At 44.1% G+C, this 21,485-nt stretch overlaps 1 protein-coding gene and 1 long non-coding RNA gene across 34 annotated transcripts; both read right to left on the bottom strand.

Annotated features, from left to right (window-relative positions):
• Window positions 1–1,229: 1,229 nt before the first annotated feature.
• Window positions 1,230–8,306, bottom strand: LOC123092479 (uncharacterized). Of its 30 annotated transcripts, XR_006444680.1 has the most exons (8): window positions 5,494–8,304; window positions 4,927–5,044; window positions 4,789–4,848; window positions 4,631–4,709; window positions 4,180–4,297; window positions 3,884–4,106; window positions 3,287–3,384; window positions 1,762–3,031 (listed from the first exon to the last, which is right to left on the bottom strand). It is a non-coding gene; the product is annotated as an uncharacterized lncRNA (long non-coding RNA). The 30 variants fall into 30 exon arrangements; XR_006444678.1 differs by having other exon boundaries at window positions 4,180–4,709; window positions 5,494–8,305; XR_006444673.1 differs by having other exon boundaries at window positions 1,762–2,132; window positions 2,237–2,313; window positions 2,951–3,031; window positions 4,180–4,848; window positions 4,927–8,304.
• Window positions 8,307–9,801: 1,495 nt separating this feature from the next.
• LOC123092483 (uncharacterized) lies at window positions 9,802–15,318 on the bottom strand. Of its 4 annotated transcripts, none has more exons than XR_006444682.1 (5): window positions 14,657–15,317; window positions 14,457–14,588; window positions 11,871–12,007; window positions 11,713–11,779; window positions 9,802–10,864 (listed from the first exon to the last, which is right to left on the bottom strand). XR_006444682.1 is itself a non-coding variant. In XM_044514269.1 (5 exons), the coding sequence occupies exons 2-5, from the start codon at window positions 14,470–14,472 to the stop codon at window positions 9,987–9,989; spliced, it is 303 nt and encodes a 100-aa protein (XP_044370204.1). In that variant the 5' UTR covers window positions 14,473–14,588; window positions 14,657–15,318; the 3' UTR covers window positions 9,802–9,986. The 4 variants fall into 4 exon arrangements, 1 of the variants encoding a protein (XP_044370204.1); XM_044514269.1 differs by having other exon boundaries at window positions 9,802–10,069; window positions 14,657–15,318; XR_006444681.1 differs by having other exon boundaries at window positions 11,713–12,007; window positions 14,657–15,316.
• Between the last annotated feature and the right edge of the window lie 6,167 nt (window positions 15,319–21,485).

Consider the following 21,485-nt stretch of genomic DNA (forward strand, 5'->3'; position numbering starts at 1 on the left):
TTTTGTATGCTCGAGCAGCTCATGTTACAACTAGGGCTGTCTATATCTTCCATGCTAGGTGGGCTATTCTCAAGAGGAGTGGACTCTGCTCCTCGTTCACGAGAAAGGGCTGGTAACCAGGATGCCCAGTCCCATGATCCAAAACGATCAAAGCAAATCAAAATAATTAAACAAAACTCCCCCAGTGTTGTTGTATGTTGGAGGCACTCGTTGTTTCGAGCAAGCCATGGATTGATGCTTGTTGGTGGTTAGGGGAGTATAAACCTTTACCATTCTATTTGGGAACTGCCTATAATGCATGTAGTATGGAAGATACAACCATCTCATAGTTGTTGCGTTGACAGCAAAAGTATGCCGCTCAAAATGTTATTCAATCTCTATTTTAAAATCGTGCTCTGGCACCTCTACAAATCCCTGCTTCCCTCTGCGAAGGGCCTATCTATTTACTTTTTATGTTGAGTCATCATCCTTATTATTAAAAGCACCCGCTGGAGAGCACACTGTCATTTGCATTCATTATTATTGGTTTATATTGGGTATGACTTGACTGGATCTCTTTTACCATGAATTACAATGTTTAGTCAGTCCTTGATCTTTAAAGGTGATCTGCATTTATGTTTTGCGATCTTAGAAAGGGCTAGCGAGATACATTTTGTTATATCATGTTATGATTATTTTGAGAAAGTGTTGACATACGAGTTTTATTATTACTAGTTGACCCGTTGCGCCAAATGGCGCAGAGACCTACTAAAGACATGTTGTTGATGAAAATAGTTTCATGATGCAAGAACCTTCAACTAAATCATGCTATTTTTTAAACATGTTTATTACGTTGTTAAATAATAGCATGGGAAAAGGGAAACTTTGCATAATATGAATATGCTCAGTTTGAAAATATGGGAACTATGATGAGAGAGTAAAGTTGGCATGGTTGTATTTTTTAGCAAGTTTGGAAACATGGTTATCATGATGGGAAACCTGGCCATGCATATTTTTCCTGCAAAAAAGGAGGGAAAATATAAGAAACCTAAAAAAAACATGTCTTTGTTGTGCATATACAGAGCTATAGGGATCAGGAGGTATTAGGATAACCCATATGTTATTTAGCCCAACTCACGTAGAGCGATGCTTGTGGCCCGTGAGGAGGTGAATAAGCGGTGGGGGCGGAGCGAGCAAAGACTGTCTATCCCCTTCCTTTCTTTCTCGGTTCGTCGGCTGGGTAACAAATAGCACAGAGACCCACTAAATCCATGTTCAGCATGAAAAGAAATTTCATGTTTTAGTTGTTTTAGTAGCGGGCAAGCATATATGATAACAAATTTAAACCCCTTTAATAAAAAAATAGAGACTTGTCATCTACAATGAGATATACCTACACATTTTAATTTGGTAGTAGAGTCCCATTTCAAGACCATGTCATGTTGAAAAAATGTGTATTTTTTTCAGTAATCTCCCGTTGCGCCAAATTGCGAACATACCCACACCATACGTGCTTTGAAAATATTCCATTTATCAGTATCGAGGTTACTATTCTAACCACTATATAAACAAAATGAACAGGGGCTTGTATAAGGGTAACCAAAGTTCAAAAGAAAAAATTGTTGTATGTGTTGTTTTTCCGATGATTTGGGTCTTGGAACACCTGAAATAGGCAAGCACAGTATTGCATGTAAGAAAATGTGAAACATTGCTAATAACTTGCCTCATATACATGATAGTTTTAGGTCATACAAGCAGTGGGGAAAAGAAAAGCAGTCTATATGTGATGAAGCAAGCCTAAGTCAAATAGGTAATGCCCATACAACCAAGTTCATTACAATGGATGGATTTCAGTCCTAAAACTGGAAAGTATATATGCATAACATAAGTGAATCGTAGAACGTGGTTTATACAACTTCATGAATATACTTAATATCCTGGCAGCACCATATCCATACTACTTGAGGAAGTAAATAATCAAATGACAATCACACAGGAGTTGTCGTTTCCACTTTACAATCTGAACAAAACTATATAGCTGATCTCCAGGTAATTACATGACACGACAACGGCTTCGACAAATATCCATCTTTTATGGCATAAACACATATATATTGATTACAGTCAGTAATGAGAAGTGATGGTAGCTCACTCTATAACATCGTCCACACCAGGAAAATATGGTAAAGCAGTCAGATCCCACAACAAATATGATATGAAAATCTTGGAAAGAGAACTATCTAGAGAACAAACTTACATGTAAAGATGTGTTATGGCCTATGAAAATGGAATAGTGTTATGTCACACTATTTGGCTATTGCTATAGAAAAGTTGCTGCAACAATAAAAAGAAAAACTAAAAAATTGTGCTTATGCGCAGTATAATGCCTGGTCATCAATATTTTGCATCAAATCTCAGCAAATGCTCTAAATACATATATCAGGAACTTCTTCTAATACTCTAGTAACATAATCTAAATTAGCCGATGTGGAATCCTTCAGAACTAATCAGCCGACATAAAGCCGGTGAAATCAATAACATAACAGAACAATAATTAAATGCTTAGTCATTTGATTAGTATGCCACACTACATGCCGGTGACAATCACCATATTTTATTTACATATCTAAAGCCATCGGCGCCTGACATTATCAAACTATAATAATCAGTATGCCACACTACACATTTATTTAACTTGCAATAAAACTTCAACAAACATATCAACTAATGGTAACTGGTGTATGCCATGCAGAGAAAATTGCACTCTGGCAGAGCAACGACATGCTAGAAGCTGACAAAAGTATTACAGATTGACAATAAATAATAGATAGCTCCATCAATACCCATCGTTGTTGGGACTATCAAATTAAAATTCCATATCTATTAGAAAACTGACAAAGCTTGAGGGCCTCATAAATACGAAGAAACATCATGTGCAGAGGGGCCATACATACTGATTAAGAAAACTCACTTTTTAGCAACCAGACTCCCTTCATTCAACAAAGGAGAGGTGGGGGCATGGTCATGGGATTTGGGCTCAGGAGCAGTAGGGCTGAAAATAGAGAAACCATACACATCATAACGATGATGTACTTCGACAGCCATGCACATGACGGATAGTGTAAAGCTATCTATCGCCAGAACTACATTTAAGTAAGATCATGAAACTAAAATCTGCTATGCCATTACCTACACAACCTTTGTATATGTTATCAGATTAACATGTATGGAGACAACAGAATATACCAGGGGATAATTAAGTAACACCAGGAAAACTATTACCAAGGTAATGGGGTTCATAACATACCTGAATGGTGCTATGGGCAAAAATCTATTGTCTACTTCTCTTGAAGCTAACATCTACCCTTTCCCAAGGAATTCTATTCAGGCTTTTGAGCGTTACTTCTGAAATAGGGGACAAATCAATTCAGTTAGAAAAAAATATCGTCTTAATCATCCAGGAGAAATGGAAGTATGGAACGGTATTAGATATAATACAAAACACACTAAATAACAACAAAATTTTAGCTCCAATGCAAACATGAACCAGCGTAAAGTCTTCATCATTAGAAACTTGGCATCTATGGTTTCTGCTAGTTTATCAAGTCCTTGGACAATAAACAACACATCATCATGGAAAGCATCTATGATCTCTATGTAAACACACTAATTTCTATGTGAACACACCAGGTTATAGAAATTAGAAAGTATAATTAAGTAAGAGTAGCATATACGATCTATAATAATGCAAAGCACATTACCTCCATAGTCTAGATTTATTAGTTCAAAGTTCAATCTCAGGAAAATTCAAGTTTTTTTATACACGCCAGTATTGTACTTGACTGTATATCGATCTACATCAACTCTTGGAAGGGCAAAATCTCCGATTATAAAGGAATCATACTTGTTCTAGAGGCAACATTTGAGGACTGATACCTCCCTTATGTTCCATTTGAGCAATAGTGCACGCAATTCTTAGTTCCCTTATCATCGCATCCAAGAAAAGGCAAGTCAAACAAGAAACTGGAAAATGTCGGTAAATGGCAAATTTAAGATTATCACTTCAGAGTCTTCCTGCCAAGATTTGCTGCAAGAAAAACGCCATCAGACTTCAACGCCAACCTACACTGCCAATTACCATAGTTCAGATTTTTAGCGCTTGATAACCTAATCTTTCAGTGTTTAAAATAAAAGACTTACATGTATCATTGCTCGAGGTAGATCATCTGTCCAATGAAGCCCAAGACACCTCATTATTAAATCCTGGGAGCTTCAGAAACCAAGGGGAATAACACAGGATGGGGCTCATCCACCTGAGCTGAAATCACAAAATCGGTAAGGCACAGAGATTACAGAAATACTATACGCCCGCAAGTCTATTGATGCGATAAGATTGAAAGTAAGCACCCATTTTTAGCACAACAAAAGAAACAGGGGCAGCATGTAATTAGAAAGTATAATTAAGTAAGAGCAGCATATACGATCTATAATAATGCAAAGCACATTACCTCCATAGTCTAGATTTATTAGTTCAAAGTTCAATCCCAGGAAAATTCAAGTTTTTTTATACACGCCAGTATTGTATTTGACTGTATATCGATCTACATCAACTCCTGGAAGGGCAAAATCTCAGATTATAAAGGAATCATACTTGTTCTAAAGGCAACATTCGAGGACGGATGCCTCCCTTATGTTCCATTTGAGCAATAGTGCACGCAATTCTTAGTTCCCTTATCATCGCATCCAAGAAAAGGCAAGTCAAACAAGAAACTGGAAAATGTCGGTAAATGGCAAATTTAAGATTATCACTTCAGAGTCTTCCCGCCAAGATTTGCTGCAAGAAAAACGCCATGAGGCTTCAACGCCAACCTACACTGCCAATTACTATAGTTCAGATTTTTAGCGCTAGATAACCTAATCTTTCAGTGTTTAAAATAAAAGACTTACCTGCATCATTGCTCGAGGTAGATCATTTGTCCAATGAAGCCCAAGACAATTCATTATTAAATCCTGGGAGCTTCAGAAACCAAGGGGAATAACACAGGACGGGGCTCATCCACCTGAGCTGAAATCACAAAACCAGTAAGGCATAGAGATTACAGAAATACTATACGCCCGGAAGTCTATTGATGTAATAAGATTGAAAGTAAGCACACATTTTTAGCAGAGCAAAAGAAACAGGGGCAGCATGTAGTATAGCTGACAAATTGCAATAGAAAACACCATTACCCGATAGCGTGATCATCTGCACTTTCAAAAGTTTGGGCAGAAGTCACGGCTAAAAGGCGTATTAATTAAGTTGAATATGCCAATTAAATAGGGCAACACATTCAGTTCTCAACCATTCTAGGTATCTCGGATGCACACACAAAATCTATAGCACACATCCTTCCCACACGCAAACACGAAATATAAGCAGCACGAGGCAAATCAAAACACGACAGGCGGCTAATTCCGAAACAATAAAACGAGCAGTGAACCAACCACCATGACAGTAAGTAGGAAAGAGCAAACCTTGAGCAGGAGAACAAGAAACAACATCGCTGCAGGATCTTCTGTCCCCATCTCATCTCGAACTCACTTCCTCTTAGATCATTACCTTGGGAAGCTCGTGTTGACAGCGTATTGAAGATGTCTTCCAGCCAACAATGACTGAACTTTTACTCAAGGCCATAAAATAAAGTGTTTTAAATTCTGAATTGGTAAATAGATAACCAATATGTTCATATTGATCTGCTAAGTACAAATATTCATGGCACAAGGATACAATCGCCACAAACATTTGAGTAAGCAACATAGGGCTTGAAAGAACGAAGAGCTGATTTGCACGTAGAAACAAAGTATAAGATGCTCTGTTTGACACTATTTGATAGTGATAAAAGGGAAGGGTTTGCGAACACACAACCATGGCATATTGGCATACCTCATCAATGAATCAGGGGCCAAGGGGAGGAGGCCGCACAGAGAGAGTAAGAGAGAGATTGGGTGAAGCTCACCTCAGTGTTGGCGGCAGACACGGTCGCCGTCGCCTATGTTTTTAAGGCGACGCCTTGCTTTAAGGCGCTGGGGGGGCGCTTCGACGCCTAGGCGACGCCTAGGCGCCTAAAGCGGACGCCTAGGCGCCTAAAGCGCAAAGCGCTGGGGGGGGCGCCTCAACGCCTAGGCGTCGCCTAGGCGTCGCCTTACGGACGCCTTTAAAACATAGGCCGTCGCTCCTCGTGTGCGCATCTCCCCAATCCGCGCCCCTGGCCTTGACCACCGCGCCCGCTGCCTGCCAAGCCTGCCGCGCCCGCTGCCCTCCGAGCCTGCTGCACCATGTGTGGCGTATATATAAGACGTTCATCACATTCAGAATCTAACTGGATTCATCCATTTAATCAAGTAGCAGAGGGAGATGAATCGCATAGATACCCTCTGCAAAAATCTAACTCGTTACACATATGATATGCTCTGCAAAAATCTAAGCCATTCATACATATGCTCTGAAAAATCTAACTGGACGCATGCATCCAACAAAAACGAAGGAGGACAGAAACGGAATGCTCACTGCATACATACATACATACGTGTATTAGTTGACCTGTACAATATAGACAGTTCCACTGATGGTCTAAGTTGGGTACAAGTATATGTGCAAGGGAGGTGATATGCCACACCATGAGGTTTCATTTTACTGAACAATCCATAAGTAATATAATAGAGAAGTTCATATTAGCCATGACTAAACCAATGGAGAAATCTACAGCCCAGGCATTGATCCTGCTATTTTTTCACACTTAATTCACTTCACTTTTGCAATCTCCCACAACAAGGCCATGAACAGGAATCACACAAGGAAAATCAGCCCCAAATCATATAAGCTAATGGAGAAATCTACCATTGTTTTGCCAACAAAATCAGAATCTACACCCAAAATCAGAAGACTACCATAGGCATATTCCTTGTCAAACTGAGAAGAAAATTACGGAGACACATACGAGGCATCCCTGGCCTCCCGCTCCAGATCGGGAATGTAGTTTCAAGGGGAAACAACAAAATATAACCAGGGGCTAATTAAGTAACGCCAAGGAAAACTATTACCATATCACAAACAGTGGCAATCTGACAACCAAAGCACAAGGTTGCCGATGGAAAGGCGCACTTACAGAGAGTCCATAAACAAGATAGCAAGCAGAACACATAACATAAAACAGAGGCGTAATTCTCCTTTGTATTTTGATGTATATGCTTGTTTAGGGCAAACCATTTATCTAGCAGAGGGAGATGAATCGCATAGATACCCTCTGCAAAAATCTAACTCGTTACACATATGATATGCTCTGCAAAAATCTAAGCCGTTCATACATATGCTCTGAAAAATCTAACTGGACGCATGCATCCAACAAAAACGAAGGAGGACAGAAACGAAATGCTCACTGCATACATACATACATACACATACAACAATAAGAAAGAATACCACAACATATACACATACAGTAGCAGCTATCACCATGCATATATCACCATTCACCAGGAGGGAAAAAACGAAGACTGAACATACATCAGCCATATATCAAGCTATCGCCATAGAAAGACAGTGAACAGACAGTCAGACACATACAGCATCAGGTATCACCACTGAAATTATCTTGGGAGCTAAGCAGCGAGTTGGACGAGGCAGAAGCGGGCTGTACGGAGGGGCCGAGGCCCGAGGGGGGCTGGGGGCCTTGCCGCCTGGGCGGAGACGCAGAGGCCGGAGGAGGGGTCAGCAGCGTCCACAGACGAGGAAGGGAGGGAACTGGTGGAAGTAGTGACGAGGGAGGGAGGAGGGGGGATAAGAAGGTGCACGCGCTACGACGCTGCGAGGAGGAGGAGGCGCCGTCAGGTTGGGAAGCCCTCCTGACCACCCCAACTTGAAGACCCGCACTCCCGTGTTCTTCGACGGCGGTGACATGCGCGCGAGCGATGGGAAGGCGAGGAGGAGAAAGAGGCGAGGTGGTGGAGGAGGAGCAGTAGCCGCCGGGGCTCCTAGGCCGAAGGCCACGGCGACGAGGGAGGAGAGCGAGGGAGCGAGGCGGCGGACGAGGGAAGGAGGAGGAGGGACCAGTGAGGGGCGCGGGGGATGTGGATTGGGGCTAGGGTTGGCTAGCCCAATGGGCTCTGCGGGCAGGAGGGAGGAATCGCAGGCGGCGGCGAGGCTCCGGGGCGGAGGCCGTGGCGAGGCGAGGAGGAGGGATGGAGGAGGTGGGCGAGGCTGTGGGGATCGAGGGGGGACGGGGCTAGGGTTTGGGTGGTGGCTGGTGCGGGATACGGGGCGCGGATTGGGCAAAATCTCATGCACGCGGCCACCGCCAACCCAGCCAACAAGCGCGCGAGACGAGCCCACTCATCATTGGCCAGTCAAAACGATCGTGAAGGGAAAAATCTGTTACAGCGAGGTGAAGATCCGACGGCCAGGACAAGACAGAAGGGCAGATCCGATGGCCCAGGAAGGCCCAATCGGAGGAGCCTCCTGGAGGTGAGTTGGCTAGCCTCTTTTTTGTTTTAAACTAGTTGACCCGTTGCGCCAAATGGCACAGAGACCCGCTAAAGCCATGTTGTCGATGAAAATATTTTCATTTTGCAAAGGCATATTCGATATTGGTAGTAGAAAGCCCATGTGTTAAACCATGTTATATTAAAAATATGTTTATTACGCTGCGAAATCCAAGTTTGAAATAAAAATTGTATAACATGTACATACCAGCTAAGGAAACATTGTTTTAGTTGAAAATATGCTTATCACCATGAGAAATCTAAGTTTGAAAGAAAACATATTTGTATAAGATATATAGACAAGTTAAGGATGTCGTCCCTCCGTCTCAAAATAAGTGACTCAACTTTGTACTAACTTTGTTGGGACGGTGGGAGTATTTTTTTAACACGTGGGAGTATTTTTTAGCCGTGTTTGCACCAAACTTTTATTTCCATGTGCATAAAAAAAGAAACCTCTTTGTATTGTGCATATGGAGGCATATGTATTTGAAAGGCCGATATGCTACCTAGCCCAGCCCATGAAAAAAGTCATGGTGACCCGTTGCGCCAAATGGTGCAGAGGCCCACTGAAAACAAATTTAACCCCCTTTAATATAAAAATAGTGGCTTGTTGTCTACAATGAGATACACATACATTTTAATTTGGTAGTATAGAGTCCAATTACAGCCAAATTGAAAGTACACTCATAAAACATGGTAGGTCAGGCTGATAGTAACCATACTATACTATATATACCATCAATCCATGTCCAAGCCCTGCTGGCACAAGAATCTCCAAACTCCTTGTCATATAGGATAGACAAAAGGTGCTTCAGGAAAAAGACCATGGAACATAAGACCGTAAGGGCCGACAAGAGCCGTAGGCAATCCTAAGCGGGAGTCATAGGAATATGTACACCAACATTGCTTTTGACCATGTTGTTCATTCTCTTAACCCCAAAAGGTTGTCTTTTAGCATCTCTTTTGTTTTACTGATCCTTATTAGGTGATCACCTTATCTTGAAGAAAAGGCAACTGATATCATATTATCAATAAATAAATCCAATTAACTTTTGGATCGTGGCGACTGGTGAGATGCCATATTTAGTGCCACATTCTGATGCCACTAATTGACAGAAGAAGAAAAAAAAACTTGAACACCCTTGAGAAAGGCCACGACGACGAGGTGAGAACAAACAGGCTACTGATCAAGTGAAATAGAAGATGGAGCAAAACTTTTTACATAATGGTGTTGCTTAAAAAAATGTATGTAGTTCACATGCTTGCATTGCCAATCTTCAACCCCAAAAAGAGGGCACCAAAATGTTCATGCAAGAATTGAACATATTAAATTTAAGAAATAGACAAAATGTAGCTTGCATTTGGACATGGTGAATCCAAAATGTGAAAATACAAATATAAGATTTCGTACATCCTTGGCTAACTTTTCATATGTGCCGTCTTGGCCAAAAACTCATGCTACAACTTTCGAAGTACTAAATCTCGCTAAATTAATGAATAAGCATGGAGCCAAAGTCGAGGCACACAGAAATACCACGGAAGCCGGAGTCCAGATTCATGATCTTGGTTGTCCCTGAGAAATAGCAGAAAAATGATCTCGACTATTGATGCACAACTTGGCAGCAGAAACAAACGCGACAGTTCAAGCCTACTGGAAAAATGAGCTCAACCACTGATGCACAACTTGGCAGCAAAAACAAATGCAACAGTTCCAGCCTACTGGAAGAATGAGTTCCCTGCTGATGCACAACTTGGCAGCAGAAACAAACACGGCAACTCTTTTTGTGGATAAATTAGGCTATGTTCAGAGGCATTAAAATATTTTACAGTTTAGTTATGCAACAACGAATAAGATAATTGCCAGATTAGAGAAGGCACACTTCTCACAAAAAAAAGAAGAGAAGGCCTCACTAAAGAAGCATATTATGTTTGTATCTAATAACATAGAGATGCTACTAATGAATATAACTAAACTATTCCGTGAGCAAAATGAAAACATGCATGTAGCTAGAAAGAATACGCATGTGGCTACAAAAAAGGAAGCAAACCTCAAGCACCAAAATAGAGTTATAGCAATCCCTTAAAAAAGAGTTATAGCAAAGCCGAAGATCAAGATGCAGCAAAGGAGATCGTAGAACATGCTAAATAAACAGATATGAAGTAGTGAGAGCAGGTAAAGAGAACTTCATTCCCCAAGGCATTAAAATATTTTACAGTTCATTTTGCAAGTTCAAAATTGACACCATAGCGTCCCAGAACTGTAGAGTAAAACATCTTGCATGCTATGCATTTCTACCATGTTTCACTTTGAAAGAAAGCTCGATTGCAACTGAAATATCTCTCCTTGTATCTCCTATAACCTACACACCTAAATTAGACAAGCAAGTTAGAATGTCATTATTTATAAAGAAACACCACAACAACCTAATGAACTTTGTCCCTTCTTTAATAATTTCCTTTCTTTTCTGTAGTTCCAATTTTTCAACATGGCGCTATGATTCATCCCTATTTAATCTTACATTGAGATCCAAATTTAGTGTATGGCATATATGTTAATACACCCACCCTAAAATCTGAGAAGAGCAAAAAAAACTGAGAAAGTTTCCTTCTTTATTCTAAGTTTTCGTTGAACTGGCAACTCAAGTTTTACGCCTCCTGCAAGAACTGAACTTCCTCAACAACCTCACAAATGTAGGACAAGTCAGGCAAGCACCAACATATTGAGGATTAAAAAAAATCTTATCAATACATGTGTTGAGGAACCAATCATAGACCTTTAGATTCAACGGCGCAATTATCCTAGAAATTTTTTAAGCCTCGAGAGCCCTTCAATTGAAGGGAGAACAGTAAGCATGCATATCCATCAACAACGAAAAACAGCTCATCCCGCAGTAAACAAAAAAACACGCTGCTAATTCTTAATATCATAAACCTTGTAAGATTTGTACCCACGAAGCCATGTCAGTGATTCTAACACCATATCAGTATACCACCGCCATAGTACTACACCGTCTAATTACTACACGATTAACCGACCGAAGAAAATCATTGCAGCATGAATCACACGGACCATACAAAACTAATTAATGAAATGATTTCTACATTAACAAATCATGAATAAACAATTTCACATAAAGGAACCAGCTTGTTTCAAACCTGCAAAATGAAATATATATCTATAATCCCAGCGAGCAGCTACTATGGTGTGGTAATTACCTGATGTTAGGCATACATCTATATCCCCAGTGAGCAATCGTGGTGCAGATATGTAGTTAGCTTGAGCCTAGACAAAATTTATAGAGTGAGCTAGTTGGTGTCAGTTTTTTCATTACCATCTGGGACAGTGGGTTTGTCCATTTTCACATAGTTCACACCTTTCTTCTTCCTCGACAGCAAGCAAACCCAAAGGAAGCAGAGTACCGCGACCAACGCAACGGCCTTGGTGGACATGAACCAATCACAGCGCAATTGAGAAAGTGCGGAGTTTTGTTGTTGCTGGTCGGAGAAACACCTACTTGGTGACCAAAAGAAATGACGCACATCAGTTAATCACACATTCTACCATTTTTCAGAAAATAGTCCCCAGATTATACTCAAAAGCATGGTTAACTGAAATTTGGTAGCTAACCATACACAGAAGCACATAATGGCACCATGTGGTTATAGCAGGCAAAAGGAAGGCCTTCCAGTACTAATTGCTCAGATACTAATTTTTTACTTGGCACATCCACTGAATAAGGTGAGCTCATTCTCTGAAGCACATAAATCAGTGCTAAGAGCATCTCCAACGGCCGCCCCAAACGACGCGCGCGCATGGGGCGGTTTGCCGCGCTCCAGCGGCCGTGGGAAACAAGCGCGCGCGGGGCGGTTTGCCGCGCTCCAGCGGCCGCGGGAAACAAGCGCGTGCGGGAACCGTTTACGCGCGCGCGCAAAAAGGCGCCAGCTCGCGCGCAAGATTTGGCGCGCCGCTTCGCGCGCGCCTATAAAAGTGCTGCGCGCGCCACGCGTCTTCTCCACGCTTCCTCTTCTCCTCTTCCTCTCCCTCTCTGCCACGCGCCGCTCCAGCACCCCGCCATCGACGCGCCGCCATGCCGCCGCGCCGCCGAGGAGCGTCCGGCTACCGCGGCGTCTGCCTGCGCCCCAACGGCAGCTACTCCGCGGAGATACGCTCCGGCGAACTCCGGCTAGGCCTCGGCTCGTACGGGACAGCGCGCGAGGCCGCCCGCCGTACGACGCGGCGGCGTGGCGCCTAGGCCGGCCGCGCGGCCAGATGAACTTCCAAGATGTGTACACGCTCCAGCAAGCACTCAACTTCGCCCCTCTGCCTCGTCTGAATACGGCGGAAGACCGTGCGGAGCATGCCGAGCGGCAATGCCGCCTCCTCGTCGCCCAAGAGGACGAGCGGGTCATGGCGGAGTGGCGCCAGCGCCACCCGGAGGATGTCGCCTACGAGCAGTCCTACTGGGCAAGGCACCGCGAGGAGGACATGCGAAGGCGCCACGCGACGCGGTTGGACAAGCGTCGGCGGAAGGCGTTGGCGAATGCGCAGTCCGACCTCGTTGCAGCAGGTGGGCAGTCGTTATTCATGCCAAACGATGAGCGGTGGCTGGACATCTGGCTAACTACCTCGGACAACACCGCCGAGGATGATAGTGGTGATGATGATAGCGACTTAGAGTAGTTTTTTTAATGCAATCTATGCTTTTTATCGTTTGTCGTTTTTATTTATGCAATCTATGTTTCGGATGTAAAATACCTTTGTATTGTTTAAAATCTATGTAATCTATCTAGTTTTTTTAAAATTTCTGCTTTCAATGCCTACATTTCTAGTTTGTAGAACGAGCGCGCGCGCTGCATTTTTGCGCGCTGCTGGAGCGCGGCGCGCGCGCTGCATTTTAGCGCGGCTGCTGGAGCGGGCGCAGCGCGCCGCGCCAAACTAGGCGATGGGCGCGTGCTAAAGCTGTTTTTTGCGTGCGCCGCGTTTGGCGTCTGTTGGAGATGCTCTAAGGAAAAGGCTTAGAAACAGTAGCAACAAGTCGAAGATCAAGTTGGACAGAGTACTGTCTAAATGGCATCCCCTTTTTTCAAAAGACAAAAAGATTTAAATGGCCTCGTAACTGAATAAGATGTGGAGATGGAGAAACCATTCGTACGAAGCTGCTCAGTACGACTTAACTGAATTCACTAACTTGAAGTAACAATGAAGAAAGAAGAAAGCACTCATAAATGGAGATTCTCTCTTCTTTAAAGATATTACAACACTCACATCTTCTTGTAGGAAGAAAAAGCAAAGAAAGAAGGATGTTGTGAACGAGGAAGCTCTTGTAACCAGCGCAACATTGTCATCTTTCATGGGACGAAAAACAACATTGTATTGTCGCTTCTGAACTTAAACCAAGCAAACTAACATGGCCCACAAATAAGAGTTTAGCACATTATTTTGCAGACCTTTAACTTGCAAACCATCCATATAAAGTGTAAGATTACTACAGCCTCTACAATACTCATTGATGGCATACATGACAAACAAAAGATCGTGTAGGAAACACTACCATTCTGCATAGTAGAACTACTATCCATCCCATTAATTTGGATGTAGAAGAATTACTTTTCTATCTTGCCAGTTCACTAATCAGTACAAAAATGTGACGTTGCTGAAGCCAGCAGCTTGCTTATCTTCATGATAGCTCCAATGATCCACACTTTCAAAACAAAATTCAAGGCATTTTTTTGTGACATAAAATGCAAGGCATTATTAGCTCTGTATCATTGCTAATACACCCATCTTAGTGCTTATACACCCAGCCTAAAATATGAGAAGAGCAAAAACAAGAATCTGCATACGGAATGACAATTAGATTGGTCTGAAAGCTCCCTTCCCCAATTCGAATTTTGTTCTCTTGCACACACATCAGACCAACACATATGATCTGAAACAAGAGGAACAGCGGGCTAGATACCTTGGAGACGATCCATTGCGTCTGGACCTCGAGGTCAGCAAGAGAGCACGTTTTGTGTGGTAGCCACAAGCATCTGGCTGTCGATCTCTGACTCAGGCCACCACAATCGGTGGAGAAAACCCTCATCTCAGCCTGGGAGCAAGGTGAAACATCAACTACTGTAACTACCTCTCATTGATGAGAAGGGAGAAGAAGCTCACCCAGTAGCAGAAAGGAGGTGATAACCAGAGGGATGACATGCTCCACCCCACGTTGTCGTCCTCGTCCTTGGCCAGGCGATGAACGCAGGAACACCCTCTTCAATCCCCGCGTCCTCGCCCTCTTCCTCGGCCAGCCCTCTTCCTTGGTGTTAGGCAGTGGGGAAGTGGAAGAAGAAGGATCCAGGAGTGGATCGAGCCGCCACCAACCACCAGGTCGTACCTGACCTCGTCGCGGTCGGTGACCCTCTCCCGTCCGCCGCAGGGCCTCCCTCCTCTCCTTCCTTCTCTCCCTCTCTCCCATCTTCTCTCTCCTGCAGGGACCGATCCATGTGGTCGCCCTTTGCCGCCGCCACCGGAGAGGCTCGCCTCCACGGCCGCACGCCTTAGATCCGGCGGGAGGAAAAGGAGGAAGCGACCCGCACTGTCCTGTTCTCCGACGGCGGCGACATGCGCGTGAGCGTTGGGAAGGCGAGGAGGAGAAAAAGGTGAGGTGCTGGAGGAGGAGCCGAGGGCGACGGCGGCGTCCTTGGCCGAGCACACGCACGGAAGGGAGAGGGAGGGGTGCGGCGGCTCGTGGGGGTCGAGGGGAAGGAGAAAGGGAGCTAGGGTTCCTCGTTTGGTGGATGGGGTAGGGTGAGAGCCGCGAGACGCGGGTGATTGGGTGCGGAGCGCCCGAGCTGATTGGGGAAAATCCTCCTGCACGCGGAAAGGGCCAACCCAGCCAACGAGCGCCGACATGAGCCCACCAGTCATTGGACTACGAAAATGATCGCTAGGTGAAATTAGGTTTGACTGCAAGCGAAGATCCGACGGTTCAGACGCGCCAGAAGCCAGATCGGACGACCGGCAAAGGAGCTGATCGAGGGAGCATCCTGGAGGTGAGTTGGCTAGCCTCTGTTTTGTTTTAAATGGCTCGCTAGGTGATTATGTTATTGATATGAGTAATTGTGAAAGCTAAGTGTTATTGTGAGTATGGTTAGTTCATAATATTTGCTGAAACTTGAATGCTGACTTTTCATGTTACAACAACAAGAGCAAACAGAGTTTGTAAAAGTTTTTCTTTACCACTTTTAGTTTATCAACTGAATTGCTTGAGGACAAGCAAAGGTTTAAGCTTGGGGGAGTTGATACGTCTCCAACGTATCTACTTTTCCAAACACTTTTGCCCTTGTTTTGGACTCTAACTTGCATGATTTGAATGAAACTAACCCGGACTGACGTTGTTTTCAGTAGAACTACCATGATGTTGTTTTATGTGTAGAAAAGAAAAGTTCTAGGAATGTCCAGGAAATCCACCGAGGCACTTTTTGAAATTAATAAGAATTTTTGGCAAAAGAATTAATGCCAGGGGGCCCACAGCCTGTCCATGAGACAGGGGGGTGCCCCCCCTAGGGCGCGGCCTCCTATCTCGTGGGCCCCCTGGACCTCCACCGACGTCAACTCCAACTCCATATATTCACGTTCGGAGAGAAAAAAATCAAAGAGAAAGTTCCATCGCGTTTTACGACACGGAGCCGCCGCCAAGCCCTAATCTCTTTCGGGAGGGCTGATCTGGAGTTCGTTCGGGGCTCCGGAGAGGGGGATTCATCACTGTCGTCATCATCAACCATCCTCCATCATCAATTTCATGATGCTCACCACCGTGCGTGAGTAATTCCATCGTAGGCTTGCTGGACGGTGATGGGTTGGATGAGATTTACCATGTAATCAAGTTAGTTTTGTTAGGGTTTGATCCCTAGTATCCACTATATTCTGAGATTGATATTGCTATGACTTTGCTATGCTTAATGCTTGTCACTAGGGCCCGAGTGCCATGATTTCAGATCTGAACCTATTATATTTTCATGAATATATGTTTGTTCTTGATCCTATCTTGCAAGTCTATAGTCACCTATTATGTGTTATGATCCGACAACCCCGAAGTGACAATAATCGAGATACTTCTCGGTGATGACCGTAGTTTGAGGAGTTCATGTATTCACTATGTGCTAATGCTTTGTTCCGGATCTCTATTAAAAGGAGGCCTTAATATCCCTTAGTTTCCGTAAGGACCCCGCTGCAATGGGAGGGTAGGACAAAAGATGTCATGCAAGTTCTTTTCCATAAGCACGTATGACTATTTACGGAATACGTGCCTACATTACATTGATGAATTGGAGCTAGTTCTATATCACCCTATGTTATAGCTATTACATGAGGAATCGCATCCGGCATAATTATCCATCACTGATCCATTGCCTACGAGCTTTTCACATATTGTTCTTCGCTTATTTACTTTTCTGTTGCTACTGTTACAACTACTACAAAAACCCAAAAACATTTATCTTTTCTTTTGCTACCATTACTATTATTATCATACCACTTTTGCTACTAAATACTTTGCTGCAGATACTAAGTTATCCAGGTGTGGTTGAATTGACAACTCAACTGCTAATACTCAAGAATAGTCTTTGGCTCCCTTGTGTTGAATCAATAAATTTGGGTTGAATACTCTACCCTCGAAAGCTGTTGCGATCCCCTATACTTGTGGGTTATCAACTTTCTCCTGTTTGGCCCTAAAATCCTCTAACTCTTGTTGTTGCACCAGAAAGTATGCATCTGAATTCTCCTGGGACTTCCTCAGTCCTTCGGCTTCTTGTTGCAGCACAGCTGATCGATGTCTTTCATCTTGTAGTTGAGACTCAAGAAACCAAATTGATTCAGAAAGTGAGTTCGAAGAGCTTGTGCTAGCAGTAGTGGCTAGTAACTCGAACACTACATCAAGACAGGACTTTGGGGTTGTCTCACTGTCTTCAAAATAGTTTCCCTAAGCCGTTTTATCAGCTTTGTTGGAGACCAACAAGGACATCTCAATATGTTGAACCTTATATGCATTACTTCCTTTACCATTGCTTAATAAGGTACTCTTCCCAAATATTTTGCCAGCATTCTAAAAAAAGAAACAAGCAGGTACATAATAGGTTTAGCATGTAGAATATGAAACTCATTTTGGTGAACCAGTTCAGTAGTAAGGTGGACAGGATTAAAGTACCAAGTCTTCTATTTCCAAGTAGTAAGTACATAATAAAAGCATCAAAAAACATATATCTATGTCCTAAGGTCACTGCATTGTCTTGCCAAATCAAAATAGAAACACAGTTCAAATCATATCAGTTCAAGACAAAGCATCATTGAAAGAATACAAGTGTGGGAAACTACACGGCACAACAAGATTTCAGATTGGTAACACGGATATACATGTACAACAACACTATTGGCTTTGTTGTGATGCTAGTGATGTGTATGATATGAGAAGTCAAATGTATACACAATTGAAATTGAAATCAACAGAGCAATTTAGAAAAGCAAACTTGTTAAAGAAATGTTAAAAACATACCTATTGTGCCATTGGAGTTTTGATTGGATCCTTCAATTTAAAATAAGTTTGTATGAGTAAATACACTGATACAAGAGCAAAGCAGTATGCACCATAGCAATGGAATCTTAAATTAGAACAGTTCTTCTTCAAGTTTAAGCACTTCGTGTACACGAACAGTGTACAGTAAGACATAGGCATAAAGTACTTCAAAATAAAAAATGAGCTCATAGACCTCACCACATTCTTGGTTTGGAACCAGTACAGAATAAGGTGTTCCCAGTCATCATGCCATAAATGTGTCTCAGGAGAAAAGTAAGGGAATTTCATGAGTTTCTTTGCCAGTGAATTATGTTTTCTTCAGGTAATTCCGATACTGCCACCAAGCATTCTTGAAGATAGCTGAGGTATTAACACAGGTTACCTCATCCTGAGTTTCAAATCGGTCCTTCTCTATAGAGAAAAATGGGAGCATTTGTTGTATTATAACCAGCATGGAGGTAGAATGTTTGGGACAAAGCAAAGTATTTTCCATGAATAACATTACTTACACATAACTCCTAGACGAACACCTGCAACTAGCTTTCTCCTTCATTTTCAGTATAATATTTCCATGATGGGAAGATACGCACATAGGATTTAACAACATCAAATGCGATTGATACTAAACTACGAATGGCTGGTTGTGCTTTGTCCACAGGAATAGGTGTACTAATTGGTGGAGTTGGGGTTCGCCGTGGTAGTACGGGCGCTTTGGGCACTGGACCTGCCATACTAACTGCTCTTGTTTGGGAGCTCTTTGCTGGAGATGGTGCTGCGTCAACTGGAACTGGGTTACTATCTGTTGTGGTTGGGGTTAGATTGGGTGAAGTTGGTTTTATGTCCGTCGGAGTAGGGGTACAATTTGCGAGAGTCTGGGTTATGTGTGGTAGGGCTGGTTCTCGTGCATGTACAACCGGGGTGCTATCCTCACCAAGAGGTAGCACTGTTTTATTTGAAGATCGTGTTTTTACTCCACTAGATACTGCCATCACCCCCTCCAATTCAAATCGCTGATAAGCAAGAAAAGTAGTTGAATGTACATACATTGTATAAGAGACAGATGCAATAGATAGTGTGGAAAAAAGAGGGCACGAAAGAGTTCACATGTATATTGTTTAATTAAACATGATAGCATGACATAATTTCACATATATGATGTCTATCTAAACTGGATAGCATAACATGACATAATTCAAAGATACGACGACTAACTAAACATGATGGCATGAGATATTTATATGATGTCTTTAGTAAACAGGTTGGCATGACATAATTCACATACATGTTGTCGGTGGGAACGACACCTATGAGATCACAAGAATCCCTACTGTGGTCGGCGGGCGCGGGGTCATAAGGAGAGCGGGTTCAAGAGCTAGCACAAAGGTCGTTTACCCAGGTTTGGGCCGCAGAGACGCGTAATACCCTAGTCCTGCTTTGGTGTGTATATCAGTATTCTTGAACTAGCTATCGAGCGTTACTTGCCCAAAGAGCCGAATCCCCCTCCAGTACGCCTCGGGCCTCCTTTTATAGTCGAAGGAGGCGCTACAGTGGCACACAGGAGGTGCAAAGGGTACAATAGCTATGTTTATCGCTTGGCATTACAAGACAAGACGCATTAAATGCGCCTCTGAGGTGTCCCCTCGCTTTATCGCCGCCTCGCCCTACTTCGACACGCGCCCGGGCTAGCGGTGATGAGAATACAGACCTGGGGTAGGGTCATATGCCTGACCTATACGTCCTACCCAAGGTCACTACCCTAGAAGAGAAGAAGTCCAAGAGGCAGCAAGAGACACCTAGTCGAAGATGTCGAGTGCAATCCACTCGACATTCATGTCACTCGGGAGTCCTCCTACCTACTGTCATTCGACCATCCAGAGAATCACTCGACCTACTGAAGACCAGGAGTCACTCAGCATTACAACGGGCAGGCATTCACTCCGTAGTCTTTAAGGTCATTAACAACACTTAAGGCTGGCGTTACCAGTAACGCCCTCACTTTATGTACATTAAGTCCCTTGTAATGGAGGGCGATGGGGGTCCTGGCGTACTCTATATAAGCCACCCCCTCCTCTGGCACAAGGGTTCGCACCCCTTATAACATCACACACATAAATCCAATCGACCTCCTCCGGGCACCGAGACGTAGGGCTATTACTTCCACTGTGAAGGGCCTGAACTCGTAAACCTCATGTGTACACCTTCACCATAGCTGAGATCTTGCCTCTACATACCTACCCCCCTTTCCACTATCAGTCTTAGAACCACGACAGTTGGCGCCCACCATAGGGCAGGTGTCTTAGCGACTTGTTGATGAAGTTGCAAGTTTTTTCGATCATCATCATCATGGTTTCCGGCGGCGGATTGGCTGAGGGCCGCAAGATCCATCTCGGCACGCTTGTTTTCGTCACCGACGACTCCGCGTGGCTTCAAGAAGCTCCCCTTGACATTGAGACGCTCCCCGTCCGAGGGGCGATGCACTTTCATGCGTGCGTTTGCGGTGTCCATCTCCGGCAGCCGTCGACTCAGTATCAGTCGGTTCAGATGGTGTCTTCCCTCCCCGTTGTTCGCCGCCGCAAGCAATCCGGTCGATCGCGACTTCAGCGGTGGGTGAAACACATGGTGGCTCGGCGTTCGGCCACCCATCAAGTCGCGGCAATTGAGCCCGACGAAACTCTCCATGGCCTGTTTGATCTGTAGATTGGCTCGGCGGAGACCGCATCCGAGTGCGATAGCAGCGACCCTGCGACTAAAGTCTTGATGGTCGATGGGCCGCGTGGTCCACCTGGCTTCCATCGTGAAGATGGCGAAGATGGTGGCGGCGATCCGTTGCGCGTCCATGAGGAATACCATCCTGAACCCCTTTCTTCACAATAGAGGGAAGAACTTCGTCGCCGCAACATGGATGCACTCCACACGCCCATCGTTGGAGAAACCCCCGAGGCTCGGGCCTTGGAAGAGGTGCGCCTGGCTAATTTGGCTGAGCGCACTCGACTGGAGAACCTTCAGCGTGCTCTCGACGAGCGTGCTCGCGAGCGGGTCCCTAAGTCCAGTCGACGACAGCTTTTCCCGCCTCCGCCTAAGGTATACCATACTCCAATTTAGAACCTCACAGCTGCGGCCCCAATAGCAGAGTCGATCCAACCTTCCCAGTCGGAGGCTGGCAGAGGGTTGATGCAGGGCCTTGCTCCGGGCAACAGGAGAGCAGAACACAACAGTGTCTCAGTCGCGGAATAGGATTCACAACAGATTCGTAGTAGCGGATACAGTTCAGTCGGCCCATAGCCCAAGATCACCCCTGCAGCGTGAGGGCTGTGGACAGTATGATCATTGGCTCGACCGCGACAATCGTCATCGAGTGCCCACGCCTCCTCCGAGGAGTGCGTCATATGTGCCTTGGCAGAACGATGACAGACGTCATCACAGTGGCAAGCG

This window comes from Triticum aestivum, chromosome 4B, assembly GCF_018294505.1.
Source record: "Triticum aestivum cultivar Chinese Spring chromosome 4B, IWGSC CS RefSeq v2.1, whole genome shotgun sequence".
Taxonomy (NCBI): Eukaryota; Viridiplantae; Streptophyta; class Magnoliopsida; order Poales; family Poaceae; genus Triticum; species Triticum aestivum.

Coding starts and splice junctions, on each gene's coding strand:
- LOC123092483 (XM_044514269.1), bottom strand. Junction 11,780..11,870: donor GCTGTCGAGGAAGAAGAAAG/GTGTGAACTATG, acceptor AATTTTGTCTAG/GCTCAAGCTAACTACATATC. Junction 10,070..11,712: donor AGATGTATGCCTAACATCAG/GTAATTACCACA, acceptor GCTATTTCTCAG/GGACAACCAAGATCATGAAT.